The following is a 22,988-nucleotide window of genomic DNA, read 5'->3' as shown; positions in this document are numbered from 1 at the left end:
TCATGTGAGATGCAAATAAATGTGCCCACAACTAATTCCTTGAATTTGCCGAGCTGGAGAAAAGGCTAGTCTTACTGAAATGAATAGGAATAATTCCACAGACCTTAATAGAGCAGGAGCTTCAATCAGCCTTTTTATAATTGGCTATCCTTACCGTTTTTTTTTTTTTTTTTTTTTTTGCATCGTTAGCCCCCAGAATTAAACTAGAACAGAGATGGGCCAGTGAACATCCTCCTTTGAAGCTGGTGCTGAACATAGCTTTTACATCCTTATGGAAAAGCTTTGCTCTTGTAACTCAGAGGCAGCTTCCAGTAAGTGAAGGAGTATCCAGTGCTTAAGACACTGGCTAGAAGTTCAAGATGGTTAGATTCAGTCTAATAGATACTGAAAAAATTGAGATCTTTGAACCCTACGGGGCAGCTGCTGCCCGGCAGCAGAATTGCCTACAATACCTCTACAGGAAAGTTCGCTTCAGTAAAGCTGACTAGATGCATAAATGTTTGCTCTAAAATATGTCAAAAACCCACAGTCAGCTCAGCATCTCTTCCTTATCAGCTGAGGAGAAAGTAAATAGCAATGACACTAGCTTCTTGCCTACAAAGATTTGAAACAAAGCCTCCAATTTGTAACTGATGAGCTAGAAGGTATATTAAGAAGGAATTATATATTCTTCTCACTGAATTTTCTCCTCAGTGTTCAAGGAAATAGGTGGTTGAGGTATATAAACCCATAATCTATTGTTAATAGTATGCCCTTCCTTCCGCTCAGAGCTTTAACTAGTATTTTGATTTTGGATATTCATTAGAGCAGAGCCTGCAGCACAAGTTTTTTTCTATTAGTCAGCTCTGTAAGTTTTGCTCTGTGCAGGTTGATGTGCTGTCAAATTAGTAGCAATCAATCTGGGAGCAGAGGCTTCTGGATTTGCACATACACAAAAAGGAGAGGAGCTGTTTGTCAGATAGAACTGGTGCTTCCTAGAGAAAGGTGTGAAATTTATGAGAAATGTGTTTCAGCAGCTGGGTCAATAACCGGCTGTGATTCCATCAGTGGGCTGTATAAAACCGGGTAAAATCAGACCAGGAGCCTCCGTGACTTAAAAATAAAAGCTGAGTTAAACGTTCTGTGAGGGTCTCGCAGCTTTGCTTCCACTATTTCTAGACTTAAAACTGACACTTGGGCATTCCTTCCCCATGGTCCTATGTCTTGAGTAGCGTATCCAGAGCTGCAGATCAGGGTGAAGAATATGTTTATATATGCAGCTATGAATCAGGACTAACTGTAAAGTTAGTACTGTTGAACACAGGCAATGCATAATCTCAATTTACTGTCTACTGAGTGGATGTAGTTGCTTACCAGGCTCTGCTTTTGTGTTTGGAGGGGAGGGTATACTCTTGCTTTGATTGCCTGAATAAGCCCAATGCAAACCCATCCTTCGGCACACAGTGAGTTGAACAGTGCCTTGAGCCTTGCGCAGCAAATCTGTAACTGTTTGGCGTGGCAGGCCAGACACGAAAGTCTCATTCACCTGAAAAAATACAATGATATGTACTTCCAGGTTTCTGTAACAGAAAGGTTTTTTAATCACATATCCCAGCATTGAGCACTTTGCACTTCATGTATCCTCATCCCCTCCCATTTTAGTAACTTGCTTGATCCTGTCCTGTCCACTTCTTTATACCATGATTGCCAGCAGTACAGCACAAAAGTATAGTCTACACCTCTTCTGAGACAATAAGAGGGCATTGTTCCTCCCATAATTCAGATGGAAGATGGAGGAGAGATGGAAGTAAATGAAAAATAGAAAAGCAAACAGAACTACTGAAACTCCTGGAGGGGGAGGAAAAAAAAAATTTGGGGTAAAAATAAAACTCAAACACCCCCCAAAAATCCAAGACGTGATTTACATTAAGAGATGGTTAAACAGTAAGATTTTAATTAAAGATTCAAAAGCTCTAATTCCAGTGCTTTTTGTTTGTCTTGGTAATACCTAACTGGCAGTGATGATAGATTCCTCCCAGTGTCCTCTTGGTTAGCTGTTATATGCATGCTTGGTCAGTTAACTCTTTGTTCCCTGATTTTTTCATGCGTAACCACGTGTAATCCTCGCTGAGCACAGTTACACTACAGAGTGATTGCACTTTTGTCACTTGCCCTGCTATTCTGGGTTTGCTTCTCTGCTGGAATAGCAAACAGCCACCTCCAGCTGTAGAGAGGCCCAGCCCCAAGGGAAGCTAAATGCTAGGCAAGGGATGGAGGGTAGGGAGGCAGAACAGCTGTCTGACCCCCAGGAGTTGGGGGACATCATTTTCTACATATTACTGTGCCAAGCTGCCCCAGATTTCCAACCTGTGCAGCCTTTATACTGAACAGAATGCTGATTATAGAATAGCCAGAGAAATTGTAGGCCAAAACAATGAAGAACAAGCAGTACCTTAAGTAGGATGTCACCAACTTGAAGCCTTCCATCTACGTCTGCAATGCTGTCTGGGCTGATGGCTTTTATTAGGATAGCCCTGCCATTTCTTCCACCAACGAGTGCAAATCCTAGGCTTCCATTTTCTGCTTTTTCCAGCTCAATCTTAATAATGAAGTCCTACAATAGACAAGGATGTAGTCTTAAGTGGAGTTTATTTAGGGCTGGTTTTTTTTTTCATTTTGAATACTAAATAATCCCATTATGCTTCACAGTCCTCACTCGCTGATGTAGATTATGGGATATATCCTTCTCCTGAATAGGTATATAGAGCTTCCATATATTAAAATATATATTAACATATATAAAATATATATTAATAATATAATTATATATAAAATATATATATAAAATAAATAAATATATAATATATAATATATAATATAATATATATAATAATATATATATAATACATATAATAATAATATATATAATATAATATATATAAGTAAATATATATAAAAATATATATAAAATATATATTAACATATATTAAAATATATGGAAGCTGCATGTATGTATCAGAATGAAAATAGTACATACTTATTTCCATAATCTTTTTCAATAATTGCTGGAGGGGAAAATAACCTCTTAATAGCAAGGAAATACTTACTTTTGTAATCCTTTTATAACATATGAAATACATCACCTTCACTGACAAACAAGTAACTCTTCTCTCCAGCATGATGGTAATGCAGTACATCCTCCATTATTTTATTATTCTATAATGAAAATCTTAAACTTGCAACCTCAACATACCCATCTATTTGGCTTTAGCATTTCATTCAGTTTTAAAATAAACTGCTTCCTTAGGGTCAAATATTATGTCAAAAACAGGAGCAACCTAGAAATATTTATGACTTGCAGCATGACTTGTTCCAATGTTGCAAATGTCACCATCAGAAATTATTTTAGCATGTTGAACAGATAAACCATCATGGATTAAATGGTGCAGAAGAAGCAGTAATAGTGATGACTTAAAAGTGAGAAAATAGTTTCCATTTTTCTGCCAGGTTGGAGGTCTAATTTTAACAGGAGAGCAGCCTTTTGCAAACCACAATCAAGAGAAAACTAGTAAATCAATTCCCATGAAACATCAGTCCCAATGTGGGTAATTTCACTTCCAAGTAACGTTATTTTCCACAATTTTGCACAAACAGAAGTGATGCTTGCACTTGTAAGAATTTTGAAGCGTTGTGTGTTGAGCATGGAAATTCTTTTTTTGAAGAGCACACGTGTATTTTAAGAAGTCATCATTTCAAAAATTGCATTAATTTTGGTAAATTAAAACCATTAGGGTTTATGTCAATACTGCATAATACTCCAAAGGTTTTGAGTAATTTTACATTCTTTTCAAATGCTCCCATCTGAGAATTTCAGAATGAAATATATTAACTTAGATTTCAAACGTTGTGGAAAATATTTTACAATTACAGTTGCACTTATTTGCCCTAGAATTCCATTATATTATTCCATGATATTCCATGATATTATACACTGAAAAACAGTAATAGAAGAGCCTAACCCCAGGAGCGTTCGAGGCATTCTAGTCCATGAAGATTGAAGGAATTCAATACTTCACAGGACACTCTCCAAATGCATTATATTCACATTTTCAAGGAAACTGGAGAGGAATCAAATACTGTCGAAATATCACTGTTGAAAAAAAATCTCACTCCATATAGCTCACTTCACTTGATGGACCATGTCACGCTTGATAAACCTGTCACTTACCTTACATTCTGGAGAATCAGGAGTGTTTTGCTCAGCATGACAGTTTGTTTCCTCCAAATGTTTCTCTGTGAAAAAAGCAGTGGCAGCGATTTTTGCGCAGTTGTGCTGGTAAAATGTTCCACAGTATAACTCTCAAAATCATATTCAGAGGCATAAAATAACATTTTCTACTTGACATGTAAAATACAAAAAAAAAATAATTTGGGGATTTATGTGGGCTTACACTCCTGAACTGTGAACTTAACTTTCTGTGCATTATCCTGTAGACTTTTTATGTCCCAGTGGGCAGGTTCCAAAACAAGCTTTAAAAGCTGCATATTATAGGATCAGATACTCTAGATGGATGACAGGTAATGCATAAATGTTCTCTGAAACTCTGAGGGAGGCAGTTTTGTTTATGAAGAATTAATCTTTCCCAGGTGTGGCCAGTACCACCTACAGACTTACTTTCTTTGAAGAGAAGGCACACAATTTTACAAACCCTAATTGAAAAATGCTGAGTTCCTTACCATGTTGATGCACCAGATGCTGTTCTTGGGAATTCAGGTTTTCATCTGAGAAAGAAATATTGGCTTTCTCTGTCTCAGCAGGTGGCCCTAAAAGCATACATGTAGGTTTGTTCTGACAGGCCTCCTGCTAACCTTCATATACACAGTGGAATGTAAACTCTTTGCTTAGATTATTAACCAAAGAATCAATATCCAGTACTGACACTACATGAGGCAGTTTGCGACGCTACTGCATTATTAAGTTTGCCAGTTTGCACAGTAATATAAACAATTCTGTCATGAATTGCAGAGATGTTGCCTCTCAGTCACTGCTATTTTTAAAATTGTAACAACAAGCAGAGATCAGGCTGAGTAACTCTAGACATGTGGCAATGATCAGGCAGAGGAAGAAGCAGGGCGTGTTAGTGTCTGAACAGATGGATATGTAAGAAAACAATGTGCACTTCTTGACGCTCCCACTTCTACCCACCCACCCCCAGTTTTGGGATTTTGCTTTATCATCTTGGTGATCCTCATTGTTTTCCAAGAAGTATTCTTTCTTGTATGAATTATAGAAAATATAACAACAGGACAAGGGGTGATGGGTTTCAACTTAAAAAGGGAAGTTCAGACTAGATATAAGGAAGAAGGAATCAATACTGGTGGCCTCATAGCAGCCTTCCAATATCTGAAGGGGGCCTACAATGATGCCAGAGAGAAGCTGTTTAACAGTGAATGTAGCAATAGGACAAGGGGTAATGGGTTTCAACTTAAACAGGGCAAGTTCAGGTTAGATATAAGGAAGAAGTTCATTACTGTGAGGGTGGTGAGGCACTGGAATGGGTTGCCCAAAGAAGTGGTAAATGCCCCATCCCTGGCAGTGTTCAAGGCCAGGCTGGACAGTGCCTTGGGTGGCATGGTTTAGTGTGAGGTGTCCCTGCCCTTGGCAGGGGGGTTGGAACTAGATGATCTTAAGGTCCTTTCCAACCCTAACTATTCTGTGATTCTATAAGTTTTCTGGTGGTTTTAAGGAAAAAAAAGCTCCCTGTTGCATTTGCAATTTTAGAATGCATTTTTGTTACTGAGAGTCTATCAAATGAAGAGCTGTTTCCTTAATTGCAAATTGTTATGGATTTTCTATAAATCTATCAAAGATGATAGCAACAGAACACCAAATACCAAATTACTATAGATTTAAGTGCCTTAGAAATGTGAAGAATCTTTATAAGAGAGGTGAGTAACTGTACTATTGTAGAGTTCGTAAATCTGTATCAGAGGTGGATCAGATCTGGTAACCTATTTTGCAGGTGTCTTGAGAAATCTCAGAATCTGCAAAGCTCATGCAGCAAGGATGTGTAAGCAAGGTCCTATCAGGATATGCTTTTACCATGTTTTAGTTATACCACAGGAACTGAGAGTACATGTAACTTTAGCTGTAGAAAATTCAAAGAAGTTTGTTCTTCAGTAAATTAAATAAACTGCTTCAGATTATAAAAACAAACATATGACTAGTTGTTTTAGGGTAGGAAACCTGTAACTAGCTTGACTTGGAATAATTTCTTCAGGTAGTCAGATGCTAGTATTAAGATGAGCGTAGGCATACGAGTAATTCTGTCCTAGGGGTACTTTTTCAGGTCATCTTGAAAAAAAAACATTATTAAAAAAAATTCAGATATTGAGTCAGGTAAATGAAACTGAGTGTCAGGCCTGACTTAAACCTGCAGCCAAATGTACACTGGAAAGTGTGACTTGCATCGGTAAGGCACTTTCTGTGCAGTGATGTAGATGTGATACCTATCCTTCCATCTGATGGTGCAGATGCTTGCTGAGTTTCCTTCTACTGCTGCAGCAATTCTGGTCACGTCTTTGCAGCGCAGATGATTACTGTAGTTTTGTGTTAGTTACAGTATTAAATATCTTCTAGGAATGCTGTTATATTAACTAAGGGATATTGGTGCTGCCTGTTTCTGATTTTCTATAGATTTACTGATAGCAGTTTAAAAAGTTGGTCTAGATGATGAAGTAGTGGCTCATATTAAATAGTTTCAATCCAAACAGATGTTGAAATATGACCACTTAAAATTCCCTTTTAATATCAATTTTAAAAAAATTAAACTATGCAAAATACAATAAATACTTTTTTACAGAGAACTATATATTTAATTTCTATCTTTAAGGACCTACCAAATTTTCTTCAGACTCTTAGAATGGCCGTAACAGAAATACTGAATGCCAGGTTACAATATCTTAATAACATTTTAAAGGCAATGAATCAATACCTTATGTTTATTTCCAAAATCAGAAGCAAGTTTTGAACTAAAAAATAAAATAAAAATAATATTAGCCTTACTTACTATTCTCCTGCTCTATAGGAACCACTGGATTGCCATTTCTGGGGGCAGAAAAAGTGAAATATGTGAGCCATTAAGAGCTGCATGCTTTGTAAAGCACATATGAAAAATCTTTTTAGAAAGTCAGTTGTCTGAATTGTGGTTGTACTTCTATGATTTTGTTAAGGGTGATTTCCTAAAGAGCATTTATATGAGTATATGAACTATTTGTATGTATTTAACAACAGTGAACCATTTTTATTTATTTATTCCCCTGGGTTGGGGAAATAAAGAACATGTTGAGCCATCTGTCCCATTACAGATCTGCTTTGTGGTATATTCTGAATTCAGCTTTGGTTCCTCCTATATAAAGTCAGAATGATCTTTGTCAAAATGTTTGGCTTTTGTAAGTAACTGGGAGTTTTCCATCAGAGGTAGTTTCTTGCCTGTAGTTGTGAATCTAAGATTGTATGCAGAAGGTTAGCACTAGTGGAGGATTTTCCATAAAGAACAGGATACCTGAAAATGATGGCCAGCCTCATGGTTAAAGGTCCACATTTGTATTTGGGTGATAGTTTGGAGATATCTCATTTGTATTGTAGGAGTGTACTTGTACTCATTGTGTTAGCTGTAATTACAAGGAGTGATGATACCTTATGGATGTTATTTATCAAGTGTCAGTGTTTAGACCTTTGAGTTAAAGCATTTTTCTTGTAGTTTGTCTTGGCTTTATTGTTTGACTTGTTTATGTAAAATTGAAGAACTTGCTTCAACATTAGGATGAAGGTTGAGTATGCTCAGATTTACCTTGTGGCTTTGATTTGGACATGCTGGGTGGCAGCTTCACACACTCTCACTGCATCATCCAGGCTAATGCCCTCAGTCCACAGTCCACAGATGTAAACAATCTGATCTCGTGGCTGCAAACTGCCTTCCACACTGGCAGGAGAGCCAGGCACTATTTCTAGCACATAAATACCTTGTAACTTGCTTCCAGCCCCTCCTGTCAGCTTCAAGCCTAGAATAATGCAGAGAAAGCATCTTTTGCGGCAGCGTGTTTTCAATTTCACTGTCAGTGACATACAGCCTGATAGAATAGATATGGGTCATTGAAAGATAGGCTGAACAAATCACTGACATCATAAATAACAGTCACCCCAGTAAGATGGGGAATAAGAGCTGGACAGGGAGAGTGAAATACAATTAGATGCTAAAAAAATATGGAAAAAACTTAATGGTATTGTCTATCTTTACACTTTGGCTATTCAATAGTGCTTTATTTCACCTGATGTTGAATAGTCATTTGAGTAAGACACTCAGCTGCATAGCAGTAACTCCCTCATTACCAGAGTGCTTAAGTGCCCTGCAATCTTCAGAGTGCCGTAGGCAATGGAGGCATAAAACAAATGAGGAGATACCTATACAGTGAAAAATGGAATTGTGCAAGAATATCCAAGAAAACTCCAAAGAAGCTGGTTTTGAACTTGAAACTGGATGCTATACCTGAGCAAATATAGTTATACTGTTTCCTGAGTCTACAGTTGTATCTGTGTACAGCACTCACCCCATTCTGCAGAAATACCAAGATACAGTGTGGGGATTTCTTTTATCACTTGTTTTCACAATGCAGATCAAACTTTGTGTCTGTGGTTAATTAAGGATTTGAGTGGAGACTTTCTGAATGGCAAACTAATTCTTTTTCTTTCCCTCCAAAAAGATATTTATGTATCTCAGCAGGTAGTAGACATTATCATGTACAACACTATTATCTACAATCAACAGCTTCTGTATATCAGTAACATAAAAATGTGAGACTAGAGATCTGCTAGAAACATTAGCTGACAGGGTCATAATACAAAGATCATTTATCCAACTATCTTCACTGGTCTAATAAGAGATATTTGTCTTCCCTTTAAGGCCTTACCCAAAATAAAGCTGTTCATCGTCATGGGTGATGGCGAAGAACATAAAAGTGTCAAGGTCACTCAGGATCATATTGATCTAAGACCACAGTTGGTTATGATTACCTTATGATTGCTATAATCTCTGTGCAAAATAGCAAGCATATATTTACTACACACCTAGCTGTCCATTGGCACCTTTGGTGAGAGTAATTTCAGGAATCTCATCTGGCCTAATAGATGAACGTGGATCACTGTCAGCACGACCAACCACAAGGTGCAGATCAGGAGAGGAGCTTTGCAGTAAAGTCAGGGCTTCATTGCATGGTAAAGATGTGACATCAATTCCATTCACCTAAATGACAAACCAGTAAAATGATGTCATAGATCTCATTGACCATCATGTACTCATCCCTCCACTCTGAATTTTGCATATGAACTTAAATTAGTTTCACTTTCATGTTACTGCTTTGGTGTGGTATTTAATGTCGGTGAATGCAACAGTTAAGATTGCAGTAAGATTTCTTTTTTGGACTTTTGTTTTTCTAAATGCATAGCTGTCATGAAAATAGCTCTTTTTTTTCCTTGAAATTCAAGGAAATAGCAAATAACCAAGGAAGACATTCTAAGGTGAAAAACTGAAGATGAGCCAAACTGAAAACAGGCTTTATTCATAACTCCTGTATCCTTTGCATGTAATCTATCTTATGACATTAATTCAGTTTATTGGGAAAGCATTTAATATCTTGGTTGTCTTGCATTTCTGTTAGATGATTCATGTTATTTGCCTGGTCATACAGTGTATTCAGTGTGAAACGTGTCCTGCTGAAGTCAACAGAATTACATTTATTATATGATTCATTTGCACTTGCATGCCTAAGTATGTGTTAAACAGGACCCTATGAAAGGAAGAATCCTCAAGCTAAATGGCATTGATCTGCAAATATTTTCTCCTCTGTATAAATTCAAAGTCAATTACTGTACCATAATGATTCTGTCTCCTCTTCTTAGTCTTCCATCAGACAGGGCAGGATCATTCAAGATTTCATCAACATAGAGGCAAGAGTCCACTTTGTTAAGAACTACAGAGAATCCGTAACCGTTGTTCTCTGACTTTGTCAAAGTCACAGAGATCTCCATTTCCTATTAAAATAAGCACAAGATATGTCTGATGTAGGCTTTTCTGTTGCTTCATTAACATCTTCTATTATATGCAATGTTTTATATGCAGATAGTAATCAGATCCTCAGATGACATGAATAACAGCATACATAAAGGCTTCTCTGATCTGTCACTGCTTTACTCCAGAATTCATTTTACTTCTTTTTACCTAGTGGAGCTTCATGGTGATTGACTGATAGCACCTAATAAGGCAGAAAATACCATCAGGGACTGGAATTTTGGTATTTGAAATGTGTAAAGTAAGGCTTGGAATAGTTTGAGCTGGCAAGCATTAGAGTACTAGGGTGCAGAGATTATTATTGTTATTAATACTGCTATTGCTGTCACACTGAAGGAAACGGCTGGAGATAAATTTTGGCTGTGATGCTCTCAAATTAGTATCAATTCAGAGCTAAATTAGTGTCAGCAAGAATGCAAGATGTTCAGCATTTGGCAAGACTGAGCCTTAGATTTTGAATAGTAATTAGCAGAAGGAATGCACTTTCTTATCAGGACATTACAGTAGTATCACTGTTACAGAGATTTTTCACATGGGTTTAAAACATGACAGAAAGAAACCCATGTAGTTGACTCCAATTAATTTTAGCTGCTACTAGAGGACTATTAGGCCTTTGAAAACTGGGAATAATACTGCAGAATTCTAGAAAGTTGCAGAAATAGTAAGGTGGCAAGAGCAAGGATATGGCCTTTAAGGCAATTGGTAAAGAATTCTGGAGAGCTGGGTGTTGCAGAAGGTCTGCTTTACTTGAGGATTCCGGACATTCAGGGAAGTAAAAAAAAGCCATGCAGAAATAGCATAGATAATGAGTTGAAATTAATGTTTAAGAATGTTGCATTCTTAAAGTTGTTTCTTTTCCCATGTATTCTACCTATTAATAGTTTGGTGCCTATCACATACCTTAGTGCAATCTTCCTTTTCTTCCTTCTCTTCTTCCAGTTCCTCCAAGTCTTCCCATTCATTGTCACTGTCATGTGTCTCTCTAGCTGGCACAGATGCTGAGAAAGGACCACAAACACGTGGTTGTGGGGTCACCATATTTGTGGAGAGTGTCTCAGAGCTTCCTCCCCGTGAAAGTGAGGTCACAGATGTTGAGCTGATAATGAGATAGTCTTCATCAACAGGGGTTACAGAGAGAGTTTCAGGCATACATTTTGTGTTCAACAGATCATCATCATTCTTATTAAATATGTGGCTGGAAAATAAGATTGCAGTGCTGGGGTTTTCCTCCATATGCTTTATTAGGTGGCCACTGCAAAGTCTACTACTTATACACGACCTTATTTTAACTGAAGTACTAGTTATGATATTAAATTGCTGTGTGGGCTTTCCAGTGTTACTATAAAAATAAGTAATCAATAGTGGTGACCTCATAGCAGCCTTCCAGTATCTGAAAGGGGCCTACAAGGATGCTGGAGAGGGACATCAAGTACTGTAGTGATAGGACAAGGGGTAATGGGTTTCAACTTCAACAGGGCAAGTTCAGGTTAGATATAAGGAAGAAGTTCTTTACTGTGAGGGTTGTGAGGCACTGGAATGGGTTGCCCAAAGAAGTGGTGAATGCTCCATCCCTGTCAGTGTCCAAGGCCAGGTTGGACAGAGCCTTCAGCAACATGGTCTAGGGTGAAATGTCCCTGCCCATGGCAGGGGGGTTGGAACTAGATGATCTTAAGGTCCTTTCCAACCCTAACTATTCTATGATTCTCTGATTCTATGATTCTACAATATTTTGCAAAGCTAATTAAAAGATTAAAAAGCTTTCAGAATTTGAAAAGAGTCTTTGCAAAATCTTGCACTTTTTAAAAATACATTAATTAGTACTTTAGTTGTTTCTTGAAAAGAATAATCAGGCAGTTCCTAGACCACTGCCATAAACAATTAACTTTTCTGGCCAGTGGTATGTACATTACAATACTACTACAATCTTTATATTTTGCATTTTTGTTGAAAGAGGAATGCCAGCCACATTCCTGGCTCCTACAGGTCTTTCCTTGGTAATTAGAGCACAGACCAGAAACATGAAATATGATTCTTGTCTCTCCATAAAAAAAATTCCAAGTCCTGACTTCTCTTTGTAAGCTTGCTTTTATTCTTATGCTTGCCTTGAAGCATAAGATTTGTCCTACAGAAATCAATGGATTTTTCAATTACTTGAATTAAAATTGCTATTGATTTTATTTCACTAGAATGGAGACAGTGTTCAGCACTTCGGATGTTCAAGCCCTGACTATAATCGTATGTGTTGTGTTTACTATTGTTTTGGCTGTTAGCATTAATGAACTTTAATAGAGTTCATTACTAGCATTGACTCCCATTAAATTTAACATTAAAGCCAATAGAAATGCTTGAAACACATTTTTTTAAGTATGTATTTTCTTCATATCAGTCTTTCTTGAAATATTGTTAAACCTCATTCATCTTAATGAAGAAAACACTTAAAATGACACAACTTTTATTAATGCTTCACATAGCAAAAGTGCCATGTCTTTTCATACATATCACCTACGAACTTCTGCTCTGATAGAACTGCAGGGTGTCTACCATCTCCAAAGCAAACACAGACAACTAAAATGAATACATACTGTGTGTCTTGCATGAAATCACAGAAGATCCCCAGTGTTAAGCTCTTCTTTCAAAAGTTGTTTATGATCAGAAGGATAATACAAAGCACACTAGCAAAACAAGCATTTTAGTTGAATATAGCTAGTAGCCCTCAACAGTATTTTGAAATACTGATGAAAATTAGAAAAGCTTGTAGGTTCATGCTGTGTGACCTCAGTGACACAATCAATCTAGTCCTTTAGCTTGTATCTTTGCAGGGAGGAATTGAGAGAAGTTGGCCATCTTGAGTAGCACAGCAAAGCTGAGAATGAAGCTGGCAGTTTGTGCTGTAACAGCTGGACAACAGATACTTACAGTACCGTGGAAGACTGGGGCAACTGAAAGAACTGTTTAAGGGTAACAGCAAATGCACTCTGCTCCTTTCTTTTGGAGACAGGAAAGAAAAGAGTAAGTTCAATAGACATTGGTCACTGTGGGTGTCATAGAAGTTGTCACGTGCTAGTGGAGTGCCAGCTGACCTTCGGAGTGTATGAAGGTGTTTGGCAGAGCTACACGAGCTCAAGGCAATGAGCCAGAACTGGCTTAATCATAGCACAACTTTGAGCTGATCTCCACATCACCATGGGAAATAACATGAGCCTTGGTCCTGCAGGCCCATACATGAGCTTCACTGCTTTTGACTTCCTTTTGGAGACTTGTGACTGTACACCTGGACTTCACAGGGAGAAAGTGCAGGCTAAGGTTTTCCAAAGCAGCTTTTTCAAAGGTTCTTATTGGTAGTGATACAAAGAAGAATAAAAGGAATTTTCCATGTGATACCCTGAGCCAGGGATCTTCTAAAATTCTTATCAGAAGGTATCTACATTTGCATGAGCAGTTTTGAGAAATCTGAAGGAAAGAAATTTCCTCATTAATCAAAAGGAATTCCTTCATTAATGCCTATTTCTTTTTGAGGGTTTTTTTATGTTTCTAGCTAGAAGGATCATTTAAACTCAGATTATATTAAAATATTCTTTAAAATGCATGCCATCTTAAACTTGCCTGCCTGCCTTTTGAAAATGCAAAAGCTGAGATTAAATGATACTGAGAAAGCACCAAACAAATTTTAAAAAGCTGCATTTCAGAACTTCCTTCTTGGGAAGAATCCAAATTTTTTGTTGGAATTTATATTTCCCCACAGTAAACTTGATGGCTTGGCTTGGCGAACAAAGATTTGGGAAGGGCATTACCCACACTCACTACAAGCACGATGACTAAGGGCAAGTGGAATAGGCAAAACTGATTGGAGAAAAGCTGCATAGGCAGTCAGGAAGATTCCGCACGAGACTCATCTCCTGGATCAAGCTTGAGTGACCAAGGCCTGAACTGCCCGCAGGCAAAGTTGGACCTGCAGCTTCCAGTGCACCTTGTCACCTGCCGTTTCGACCCTCGCCTGTTGCTACAGGGCTTTGCAAGTGTGAGTAAACCCTTCCAGCCTGTGCAATGGATTTTTTAGGTGAGGCGCAGTGTGCGCAGAACTGGCCCCACCCTTTACATCTGAGGTTTATCTGCCACCACCTAGATAGCTGGAATGGTGACAGCAAAGTCCTCAGGTCATAGGTTTTGTAACAGTGTCCTTCTCTTAGATGGAAGACCTTTCAAGGCTAGATGAGCTCCATCAGCCCTGGTTTGAAGATAGGAGTTTTCCTTCTCCTGTGAGGATGGCATGTCTTCGTTAATGAAGATCTGGAAAGGGCTTTACCCCAGCACTCTGAACAAGACTGTCATCTCCTGGGTCAATCTCAAGTGACCGATGACGCAACAGCACAACATCAAGCATCTAGGCGGGATTCTGACTTAGAGGCGTTCAGTCATAAGCCCGCAGATGGTAGCCTCGCGCCAGTGGCTCCTCAGCCAAGCGCACGCACCAGTGGTCTGAACCTGTGGTTCCTCTCGTACTGAGCAGGATTACTATTGCAACAACACATCATCAGTAGGGTAAAACTAACCTGTCTCACGACAGTAAACTTAGTGTTGTTGGAACTATATCTCTTGGCAAAAATGTTTGTTACAGACATATTTCTGTTGATTTTACTCTAAGCAGTAGGGAACCATATAGGTAAGCAGGAGCTTCACTCATAATCGTAACTGAAGGTTCTCTCAAGAGAGAGGAGCTAAAAGTATGAATTTCCATGATGGCCCAAGTTGACTTGCAGTCAGCTTGGCCTGTGACTCTCGAGACTGGAATCTCTGACTGTCTGGTTCTGCGCTTGATGAATGTCAAGAGTAACAAAAAGATTTCAAGCAACTGGATGGAAAAATAGAAATTAGTTTCTAGATAAAATTACTAAAGCTGTAAGTTAAAGGCTTCTAGAAGACCTTTAACTTGTCTTTCCATCAATCACTTCTGTTCTGATAATTTATATTCTTTGCACTGGGAAGGATGATTAAAATGGAATAGATCATGTTTTGTGTGCCAGTGTCTGGCATATCAAACGGAGTGTTAAAGGAAGCTGAGTCCGTTTGCGCCACATCTTATTGTATAACTCCTTTGGCTCAGAGCTTCTACCATTCTACCAGCTTTCAAAGACTTGAAAGTAGTTTGTCTTCCAAGTTTGTTTTATTTTCTCTGAAATATTTTGGAATTAAAAGATCATACAATAAGAAAGAAATTTTTGGTGCCTATTTAAGTCAACTCTGAGAAAAATAAAATTAAAAGATCATATAATAAATGAGAAAGTCTTTGGTTCCCATTTAAGACAACAAGAGTCTTTCCACTGATTTCCAGCTGCAGCCAGCTTCAGCTGAACAGCATAAATTATTACAGTAATGCAGCACTCATACAAATATCTTGCAACAGAGACTTACGCAAAAATCTTATAGATGAGAATAAATAGAGACAGCAGGTTAGGATAATCAGAATAAGATGGTAAAGCAAAATCTTCAGTAATCAACAGTGATTACAAGCACATAGTCCTGTACTTAAATCCAAGCAATTCACTTGCAAAATTCAAAGAGCCAAAGGAAAGGCTGCAGAGCAAATTTCAGCATTCCCTACCTTTTGGCCAGTCCAAATTCACATGGTGAGTAGCAGTTCTCCTTCATTTCTTCCTCGAGGGAGTGAAAGACTTCAGAACTGGCAGCTTCTTGATGAAACTTCCAAAGATGCTTATAGAAATGTTCCCTGGAAGTCATAAGTTTCTGTATGGGCTTCTCTGGAAGTTCAGCTTCCTGCTCTTCATAAGTTGAACTGTCCTCCTCAGGAGGCTCACTGAAATCTGCTGCCACTGGAGAATCCAGGCAATCTTCAAGGTCTGGAGAGGTGCTACCTCCATCACTGGTTGACTGATCCATACTATTTCCTAACTCTGTACTGCCTGGCATTTCTGCCACAAACTCCTTAACTGGAGATGGTGCTGGAGTCTATCAAAATAACAGAAAGGTTAGTGTAACTACATTTTATCTCCCATCTTCTTTAAGAACAAAATAACTTGAAGAAACAACATCAATAAGCATGTGAATGTGAATATATGAAATGGTAGCTGGAAGGGAGGGGAAAAATAAGAGGGGAGGTACTCTTACTAAATAAGTGTTCAGTCTTTATGCTTTTCTTCCATATTCTGCAGGAGTTCCTGCCAGGACACTACTACACAATTCCACTTTCCCCAGGTTGTTTTTTTTTTTTTTTGGTTTTTTTTTTTTTTTTTTGCTAGAGGTGGCCTTTTTTAATTTCTTTTCATATCATGTCTCAATTTATGTCTATATTCTCTTCATTGTGTAGAAGTAGCTTCCAGATTTGACTTGTGTGTGACTGACCATAGAAAACAGTCAAGAGCACATAGCAGGAGAGCAACAGGAGTCAGTTTGTTATCTGGAGATGGTCCTGGCAGTAATTTCTGTCTGCCTATGGACAGCTCTTATAAATCCTGGAGAGACAGGAGCCATGAGTGGGCCATTCTGCTACAGTAATACAAATGCATGTTCATTATAAGAATACTTGTGTATGTGTTCATGAGTTGTGTTGAAGAAGAAGAAATAATAATGGTAGCACAGCTAATGGCACTGGTTTAGTCTCTGATGCCTCTAATGTTTGGGTTTTTTCTCCCCCTTCCTCTCCACACTTCTCCCTCTTCTCCCCCACCCCCCAGAGTCTGCTAACTATCAGTAAGAAGCTGAATAATCAGTTGAAACCATAATATATTTAGGTTTACTAAGAGGTAGCCTGGATGGGAAAAGTTATTTAGTTTCCTCTTACTTTTGGGAGTAATCTAGCTACTTCAAGCCCACAAGTTGTAATAGCTGCAGTTGAGAATACCGTAGGTTTTGGCTGAGGATTTAGTAGAGCATTTTTAGAAGCATCACTAGAATATCTGCTGAGGTATGTGCTGTTTCACTCCAGTGACAGTACTGCAATTAAAAAGTTGTTGGACTGGGATAAACATGTTTCACATCTGTCAGATTTCTATTATTTTGGTTACTAAGGAAGAAACAGTTGAACTTTAGAGGTTGAGTTGAAGCTGGGAAGGGAAAGAAATGGAATAAAGGGCCTTGGGGAAAATGGAAGGTTGCCTTATTCAAAACTGGATAGAAAAGGTATTGTTTTTCCAAGTTTACAGAAACAAGCTTACTGATAGAGGCTTTGCCTTACCATGGCACTCTGCTCTATTTCTGGAAGAACACCTTTTGGTGGTCTGCAAAGTAGTAGTATGACTTCGGAAGGAGCTCCTCTCAACAAGTGCAAGACATCCTAAGCAGGAAGAAGGAATATTATCTTTCTTATGGAACACAGTCTTTCGTGCATGTCAATTTACCAACTGGGATGGAGACAATTTTTATAGTGAATGCCCAATTCCTAGCAATTGTCTCTCTCAGTTGTGTCTGGGGGACAAAATTCACCACTGTATGATTGTCATATAAGTGGACCACAGTTTTTATGTGAGTGTGTATCTAAAGTCAAGTCAGTTGTATTTACATATTTTTGTTCCACCAATAAACACGTAGGTTTAAATTCTTTTCTTGAAGAAAACAGGATTTTCAGGCAAATTCATTCAAATTGCATGTGGCAGTGACACATCTTCTGTCAGTTGTATCAGCGCACCTCCACAGACTGCCATATTGACATAAACAAAGGGAGACTTTCTCAAAGCCCCTCCTTGACATGATATCTCTTCACTGGCATTCAGCTTTCAGCTAAAGTGAGAGATGAAATACTTAATATGGGGGGGGTGGGGGAAGGGGGAGTAATGCTTTAGGCAAAAACACCCTGTCTGTCCCTCTGCACAAACGGATTAAAAAGGCTGTATGTCAGAAAGCAAGACAGTGCTGGAAAGGGACAATCTCCAGGTAAGAAAAAAAAACAGAAAAATGGAGTACAATTACAGCAGCTCTCCAGGTGTCTGGGACTTACAGCACCTTGCCTTTTGCCCCAGCTATTTAATGATGCAGGTGACGTGCCATTCAAAATAGCATGATTTATACATTTCTGCTTGTTACCAACCTTATCTATTGGTATATGCATATTCACATACAAAAGGGGCATTTTTCATAAGGTAAACAGTTTACAATGAACAAAATAAATCCACATGTAGTCCTTTCTTACCATTTAATTTATTCATAGAAATAATTTCTTATTCTCAGAAAGAAAGTTGAACTGGACTGAGCTCACCTGGTAGAGATTTGAATCTGGGGCATGACATTACAAAGCACAAATGACCACGGGGAAAAAATGTTCCAGCTATGCAGAACAGCAATAAAGATTCCAACTAATTAACAACTAGTGTGCATCTGACAATAGACTTTGTGCATCAATAGTAGAAAGTTATAAATTAAATAACAAAGAAATTCTGTCAGGGTATTCTCCTTAAGAATTGTAGAGAAGAATCCTACATAGAAATCAGATTAACTATATGCTAATTCTGACTCCCTCTGATAATAATTAAGTTCTAATGCAGTTTCACCCCATTGTCCTTATTATCATGTTACCCATCTGGAGTTCCAGGGATAGTATTGCCCAGGCAGTACTGATACAAGAGTATCAGTACCAGTACCAGTACCTGATACAAGAGTCCTTGAATAGGTTTCCCATTCACAGCTAAAATGATGTCTCCGACTTCAATTTTGCCATTCTCTTCAGCTGGCTGCGCTGGAAACAGTCTTTTAATCCTGATGATAGATCCTCCGAGGTGTTCACAACCATCTCCTTCCATTTGCAGAACACTAAAGCCGAGGCCTCCCGAATTCTTTGTCAATTTGACTTCAAATATATTATCTGTTCAAAGTGGGGATTAGAAAAAGAGTGGGAGATATAGCATATAGAATCATAGAATCCCACATATGCCGCTGATGTAAATTATACCTTCAGCAGTCCTTTTCCTTGTGTCCTGCAGAAGTATATCTACTGGTAATAATGGCAAAAGAAGGGTTTGGTATTGCTTTAACTTATGTGAGCCCTTGAAATAGCACAGGTAGAATGTGGATAACCAGATTCTATTTCACCATGTCTTCACAGACTTTATGCCATCTGGTACGAGCTCATACACCAAGAAGCCTTTTGTGCCAACAGAAAGGTCCAAATGCTATTCTTTTCTGACATTCTTTCTGTAATGTTGGGTATATCTTACTACTGTGTTGATACCTGATATTAGTTTGGGTCCTGCCGTAACCAGCATAACCTAGAATAAAATTTACTGCTCTTCCCAGACAAGAACAAGAGATCGGACTTTTTCCAAATACAATACTTGCAGCTGAACCCCATTCTGCTAGGGATAATGTAGAGAAGTATGCCCCATGAGAAAGCATGGTGTTTATGAGACAGCCTTACAGTAAAAGAAACAGCATTTATTTGTTGGCTAAATGCAGTGAGAGTGATCTCTGAATCTTCTGCTTTTAAGAAACAAAGTGATGGCACTCTCCAGTCCTGTTCCTGGGACAGCAGTTCACCCTGGCTTCATCACTGACATAGCATCAGCAGTTGTGCCGGCGGTGCTTTCTTTGGGTACCAACCTAGCAACATCAACACAGCTGCTTCATGTCCAATGGTGCTACAGAGTACAGACAGGGATGTCCCCTGCCAGCCCCAGCTCATGTCAGTACAGTATTTATGCCTAAAATAAATTCAGTTATATGTAGCAACTATAACTCTAAGTACATCAGAAATATTTTGTTTGGGATTGATTTTTTATAATGCCATTAACATTGCACATTATATGTGTATTCAACATGCAGTTTTCCTTCTAACCCACAGAAATTTCATCGGATCATTTTCATTCATTCCTTTCTTGCACACTGTAAGAAGTTACCCTGAGATCTCTTTTTTTTTATCACTCACCATCTATCAAAAAGCAGTAGTCCTTGATATCATCTGTGAAGGATGTTGCTACAGAAACAACTGCACATTGGTCCTCCTTTCTCTCATTAGCAGTCAGGCATGGCTCTGCTGATTGGTAGTTTCCCCGTTCTAGAACCAGCTTGACAATCTAAAATAATGATGATCAGGTTCTAGTTACACAGTACACAGTGAGCCCTAAGTCTTTTCTTTTTACTTTTGCTTTCATAAGATGGTTGGATGGAGGAGTGTGTGTGTGTGTGGAGTTTCTCTTGGCCCAGCTTTGCTACTGTGCTTCATATTAAATGCAGTTTAGTCTACTGGGTATCTTATTGAGCTTTGCTGTTGTACAAACCTGGCCAGACTTCTTCAGGTGTTCCACAGCTTGTTTGTGAGTGATGCCACAGAGGCTGATGCCATCTACTTCCAGGAGACGATCACCTGAGGCAAAACAAAACAAAAAAGCAAACAAAAAAGGGTTCAAGTTGCTTTGATGTTTAAGTTCAGTGGGTGTAAACCTTGAGGCTACCCATGATGCAACAGACTTTCATGCTTACATGTGTCAAATTATACTACTTTGTATGCAAGCAATACTGCTTGTTGTACAGCATTCTATACCTAGCACTTAAAACATACCAGCATATTCTGTAAGTAAAATACAGGGATAGTATCTGGCTATCATAGCAGCTTCTGAAAGTAGATGTCAAAGTCAGTAGCCTGATGTGCAGCTACATAGAGTAACTGTACAATGTTGGTATGAGGCTCCTGTTTTTAACATGGGATATCTATAGTTAGTATTGTGACTGGCTGACGAATAATGGTCTACATATTACGTTTCACAGTAGTATGATCTCCGATCCCAAATGGGTTTCATTGTCCCTATGGCAAGCATTCCTCACTACATTGACTTCTGCAGCCCAGAGTTTCCTTGACAGACATGTTACCTATCTTTATTTGCCCATCCTTATCAGCTGGTCCTGTGGGAATAATTGACTTCACATATATCCCACCGTGACGTACGCTAGTGTTAATTCCACCCTGCAAAACATATACCTACAGATTAGAGTCTTTACATGATAAAATCAAAGCAATTTACACATGCATTGCAAAACAACTACTTCAGGAATTACATTTTATATAAATATAGGAAAAAAAGGAAAAGAGGATGTTACTCCAAAGTCCCATCTAGTTGCAATATACTTCCCTAGGCAGTAATTTTGTTTTTTTCTCAGGAAAATGCAATGCATTTCCACTTGGCTATATAAAAACATTTACTAAATTTTTTCCCTGTGCTGACATAAAGAAGGTGTTGCATCTTTCAGTCAGTCACTAGCCCAGATTCCATGCTATGCAATATCCATTCAGTTATTATTAATGTTACAGATAATACATAAAGCATGGACCTGAACTTGTGCAGCCATGTGAGAGCCTACAGCTCAGAGGAATACCAGATTAATCCAAGAATCATGTTCTGCCCATCTGCATGCCCTGGCAAAATTTAGATGAAAAAGCAGCCCTCAATTTCTCCTGCAGGCAATGAAATGGCTGTTGCTTCCAACTCCATTTCAACAAAGACTGTAAAGATGTCTCAGCCTGGAAGGATAAACTCAACTTCAATAGCCACGACAAGGAATCATTATTCAAAGGTGGCAAATGGTTTTTGCTGCTGCCTTCTCTGGTCCTCTGAATATACAGTCAACTGTATTTCCTTATATTGGGAAATAAAATTGGCCATGGCCCTTTCTCTGGCCTCCAGAGTAAGAAGCATGATACCATGCTTGAGTCCACAAGCTAAACTTTTAGCATGGGATGGCTTCCATTACTCTACTTGTTGAGGCACAGGCCAAAGCCCTATTGAGGGCTGTCAACAGTTAAACAGTGCTTGAGGGCCACTGCTTGATCCCATGCCATGGTCCTGTAAAACCTGCTTGCACAGACACAGCCTTTGAGCTCCAAGAGCTCTAGGGGAGCAGCAAAACCTGTCACAACTTGGAGAATTCTTGAATTGCTGCATTTTCTAGAAGCCCTGGCAATATCCCTTGCTGACCAAACTCAACATTCAGTGGCAGGTCTTGTTCTCAGACTGAGTAAGGTTGAAAAATGTTTGTGCTGCCACGTGCTTTAGGCCGGCACACTTCTGCAGGCAACAACTGGGGAATGAGCAGAGCATGTACTTTATGCTTTCTCAGACAGTCAATTGGACACTCAGGTTTGAAATGTGCCATGAGAACATCTTTTATCATCAGCCTATCTCCTATCTCTGTTCCACATAAATACACTTCCCTATGTGTTCCTTGGTCATTAACAGTTTGACAGACACACTGAAAGATTAACAGTAACACTTGCAGTCACACTGATTCCAAAAGTTCCATCTTCTTTAATGAGCTCCACAGTATAAGTTTCCTTTGAGTTAGTTTCAGATGGAGATGGTAAGTGCGAAGAATCAACTTCCTGTCTCAAAAATATAAACAGTAATGAGAGTGCAGCATCTCAATAAAAAAGGAGGGTAACGAAGAACAAAAAGGAGAAAGAGTTCCCAGAAGGGTTTAATCCTGCTGACACTGTAAGCCTGGAGCAGTAACATTTATATCTCTGACACTATTTCAAGCTTACAGTAATGTTTCTCAAAATATAATCTAAATGTGCATATGCTGAGTAATGGGGAGGTTGTCTAATAGTAGAAAACTAGACACAAATTGTTGCTGTTCTCTGTCAGGTTGAAAACTTAAGAGAATGCAAGGAAACAATCAAAATTTTGTACCCTCACTGGAAAAGGGAGGAGAATTTTTAATAACATTTTTTGGAACAGTTTCCCTATTTTCTTTCGCATATTCTAGACATGCCTATCATCTTGACATTTCCAATGGAATTTAGCAAGCAACATCTTCCAAGGTTTTCTTTCTCCTTTACTAATTTTTTTTAATTTCTTGGTTACCTTCTATTCTTAACAACAAGCTGGCATGTTGTTAAGACACATACTGGGCATAATAGTACTGAACTGCATCAAAATCTCAGTT

General features: G+C 38.5%; 1 protein-coding gene across 1 annotated transcript in view; it reads right to left on the bottom strand.

Annotated features, from left to right (window-relative positions):
• The window catches only part of FRMPD2 (FERM and PDZ domain containing 2), a gene marked incomplete at both ends in the record, with an annotated part of 60,697 nt that overhangs the window by 13,314 nt on the left and 24,395 nt on the right, over window positions 1-22,988 (bottom strand). The window contains 16 exons of the mRNA XM_080621965.1: window positions 1,354-1,525; window positions 2,432-2,593; window positions 4,208-4,272; window positions 4,717-4,803; window positions 7,050-7,087; window positions 7,833-8,043; window positions 9,107-9,281; window positions 9,911-10,069; window positions 11,007-11,301; window positions 15,706-16,070; window positions 17,296-17,394; window positions 18,701-18,915; window positions 19,975-20,122; window positions 20,327-20,412; window positions 20,916-21,009; window positions 22,318-22,422. Coding sequence (XP_080478091.1) covers window positions 1,354-1,525; window positions 2,432-2,593; window positions 4,208-4,272; window positions 4,717-4,803; window positions 7,050-7,087; window positions 7,833-8,043; window positions 9,107-9,281; window positions 9,911-10,069; window positions 11,007-11,301; window positions 15,706-16,070; window positions 17,296-17,394; window positions 18,701-18,915; window positions 19,975-20,122; window positions 20,327-20,412; window positions 20,916-21,009; window positions 22,318-22,422 — 2,476 coding nt within the window. The remainder of the gene's footprint in view (window positions 1-1,353; window positions 1,526-2,431; window positions 2,594-4,207; window positions 4,273-4,716; window positions 4,804-7,049; window positions 7,088-7,832; window positions 8,044-9,106; window positions 9,282-9,910; window positions 10,070-11,006; window positions 11,302-15,705; window positions 16,071-17,295; window positions 17,395-18,700; window positions 18,916-19,974; window positions 20,123-20,326; window positions 20,413-20,915; window positions 21,010-22,317; window positions 22,423-22,988) is intronic.

The sequence above is a fragment of the Psittacula echo genome (assembly GCF_963264785.1).
Source record: "Psittacula echo genome assembly, chromosome: 6".
In the NCBI taxonomy this organism is placed as follows: Eukaryota; Metazoa; Chordata; class Aves; order Psittaciformes; family Psittacidae; genus Psittacula; species Psittacula echo.
This window is presented reverse-complemented; position numbering and strand designations above follow the sequence as displayed.